General features: G+C 59.1%; 1 protein-coding gene across 1 annotated transcript; it reads left to right on the top strand.

Annotated features, from left to right (window-relative positions):
- The first annotated feature begins 341 nt into the window (after positions 1–341).
- LOC149525435 (uncharacterized) lies at positions 342–1,822 on the top strand. Its single transcript, XM_089776720.1, has 2 exons — positions 342–829; positions 1,223–1,822. Exons 1-2 carry the CDS (start codon positions 442–444, stop codon positions 1,768–1,770), a joined length of 936 nt encoding a protein of 311 aa, XP_089632846.1. The 5' UTR covers positions 342–441; the 3' UTR covers positions 1,771–1,822.
- Positions 1,823–2,137: the final 315 nt, after the last annotated feature.

The raw sequence follows: 2,137 nt of genomic DNA, 5'->3' as shown, positions 1-2,137 counted from the left end.
GACGGCGGTAAACCTCGTTTCACGAGGAAGAACGCCTTTTTCGAGGGAGATCCGTCGAAAGAACGTGAGTCTGGACGGGGGGAGCCCTTTCTTTCGAAATTATTGGCCTCCAGGAACAAGCCCTGGTGGACAATCTGGGCCATGGGTTGCACGTCTGTGGTTCCTGGCTGCAGCCATTCCTTAAAGGGACAGGCGCACCCTCACAGCCACTTGTTGCAGACAAGGAGCCAGAGCACACGGCGACCTTGCTGCAGCATGTCACAGCCCCAAGAGCGTCCTGGCCCTTCCTCCGAGCCTTCTGGGGACCCAGCCAAGGGCTCCAAGCGCCAGGCACCATCCTGGTCCGGCGCAGAGATAAAGAGCCTGCTGGAGCTGTGGGGAGAGGAGGAGGCCTTACAGGCCCTCAAAAGCCGGCGGCGAAATGCCGACATTTATGGCCGCATGGCTGAAGCCCTGGCCCAGAAGGGCCACTACCCCCGCACCCAGGACCAGGTGCGCTCAAAGGTAAAAGAGCTGCGGCAGGGCTACGCCAAAGCCAGGGAGGAGAGCTCCCGTTCTGGGGCAGCCCCCCACTACTGCCCCTACTACCCCGAGCTGGACCAGATCCTGGGTGGCAGTGCAGAAGCACGCACACCACGGCGGTTCGTGCAGTCCGGACTGGCAGACCCGGTGGTGGACGCTCCAGAGCGGGAGCTACAGCAGTCTGGAGACGGGGACATGGGCCCAGAGGAGGAGGACACCGAGGAGACGGCGACCCTCACCCTGGAGCCAGTCACCCAGACCTCTGAGGCCTCCCAGGCGTCATCTGGCACGGGAGAGGAAGCAGCAGGTGAGTACAGTGAGTTTGTGTCACACCCGGGGGGGGGGGAGGGGAAGGTAGGTGGGTGGGTGCACAGTGGGTGATGCACAAGGGAAACCTGTCATGCTCATGCTGATGCCCAGGTCTCTCTCACACACACACACACACACACACACACACACACACACACAGTGTGACCTTCAGAATGTCTGCTTCCCCTGTCTCAAGGGAGAGGGCATGCCCTTTTGGACAGCTGTTGCACACATGACTGATTGTGATAGAAATGTAGCCGTGTTACTCTGATCTGAGGAAGTGGGTCTGGCCCTGGAAAGCTCATCCCCTAATAAACCATCCTGTTAGTATTGTAAGTGCTACAGAGTCCAGTTTATAGGACTGATTGTGTCTTCTTCTTTTCCTCCACAGCCGGACCAGCCGTGGAAGAGGGCCGCAGCACCCCAGCCCCACCTCCATCTCCATCTCCACCTCGGAGACATGGGAGCCGCAGACACAGGCGTGTCTACGCCGACATCCTCCGGCAGCACGTCGAGGCTGTGCAGGAGCAGAACGCCATCCTGCTCCAGAGGGCGGAGGCAGAGGAGAGGTGGCGTGATCGGCTCATGAATGAGCTGGTCCTGCAGCGCACGGTGCTGTACGCCACCCTGAGGGAGGTCAGCGGCTTGCCTGCTGCTGTGCCTGGTCCTGCTCCTCCAGCACCCCATGACCCCACCCCACCAAACCCCCCTTCCACAACAGCAGCCCTTTCCCCCCTTGGACCTCCCTCTCCCCCAGCCCCCCCAGCTCCCCAGCCCCTCTCTCCCCCTGGCCCTCCTCTCCCCCAGGCTTCCACGTCCCAAGAGCCCCCCAGCAGCCAGCCAACCGACAGGTGCATCACCCGATCCCGTAGCCGGGGAGCACCCCAAACACGAGGCCCAGCCAGGAAAGGGAAATCTGCCAAGCCCCGTTCAACCTGATCCCCTTCCCCCCTCCAGGTTTCCAGGCCCCTTCCCCCCTCCAGGTTTCAAGCACCCCCATCACCCCAGTTAAAGCACAAACAAAGGGTTAAAGGCACTGTTTGTTTATTGTATATAGTTTGGCAACAACAAAAATGAAGAAAATTTTTGTTATTTTGCCACATTGTTTGATTATATGTACAAAATTATAAATAAGTAAAGAGAACATTTTATTTTGAAACACACCCTGGTGTAAGTGATGTGTCCAAACTGGGTCAGGAGATGGGTTGTGCAGTGAAGCTTCTATTGGGGGCCAGGGCCCAGTCCCCAGGCAGAAGCCCCTCAGTGCACTCAGTGGCCTCCACTGGAGAATTGGTCCCGGAGGGCC

The sequence above is a fragment of the Pelodiscus sinensis genome, chromosome 2 (assembly GCF_052426305.1).
Source record: "Pelodiscus sinensis isolate ZL-2025 chromosome 2, ASM5242630v1, whole genome shotgun sequence".
Taxonomy (NCBI): Eukaryota; Metazoa; Chordata; order Testudines; family Trionychidae; genus Pelodiscus; species Pelodiscus sinensis.
Note: the sequence above shows the minus strand (reverse complement) of the source record. Positions and strands in the feature narration are given on the sequence as shown.

Excerpts from the sequence above, each read along its gene's own strand:
- LOC149525435 (XM_089776720.1), top strand. The coding sequence starts at position 442 with ATGGCTGAAGCCCTGGCCCAGAAGGGCCACTACCCCCGCACCCAGGAC. Across the intron at positions 830-1,222 it reads CACGGGAGAGGAAGCAGCAG|CCGGACCAGCCGTGGAAGAG; the intron begins GTGAGTACAGTG and ends TTTCCTCCACAG.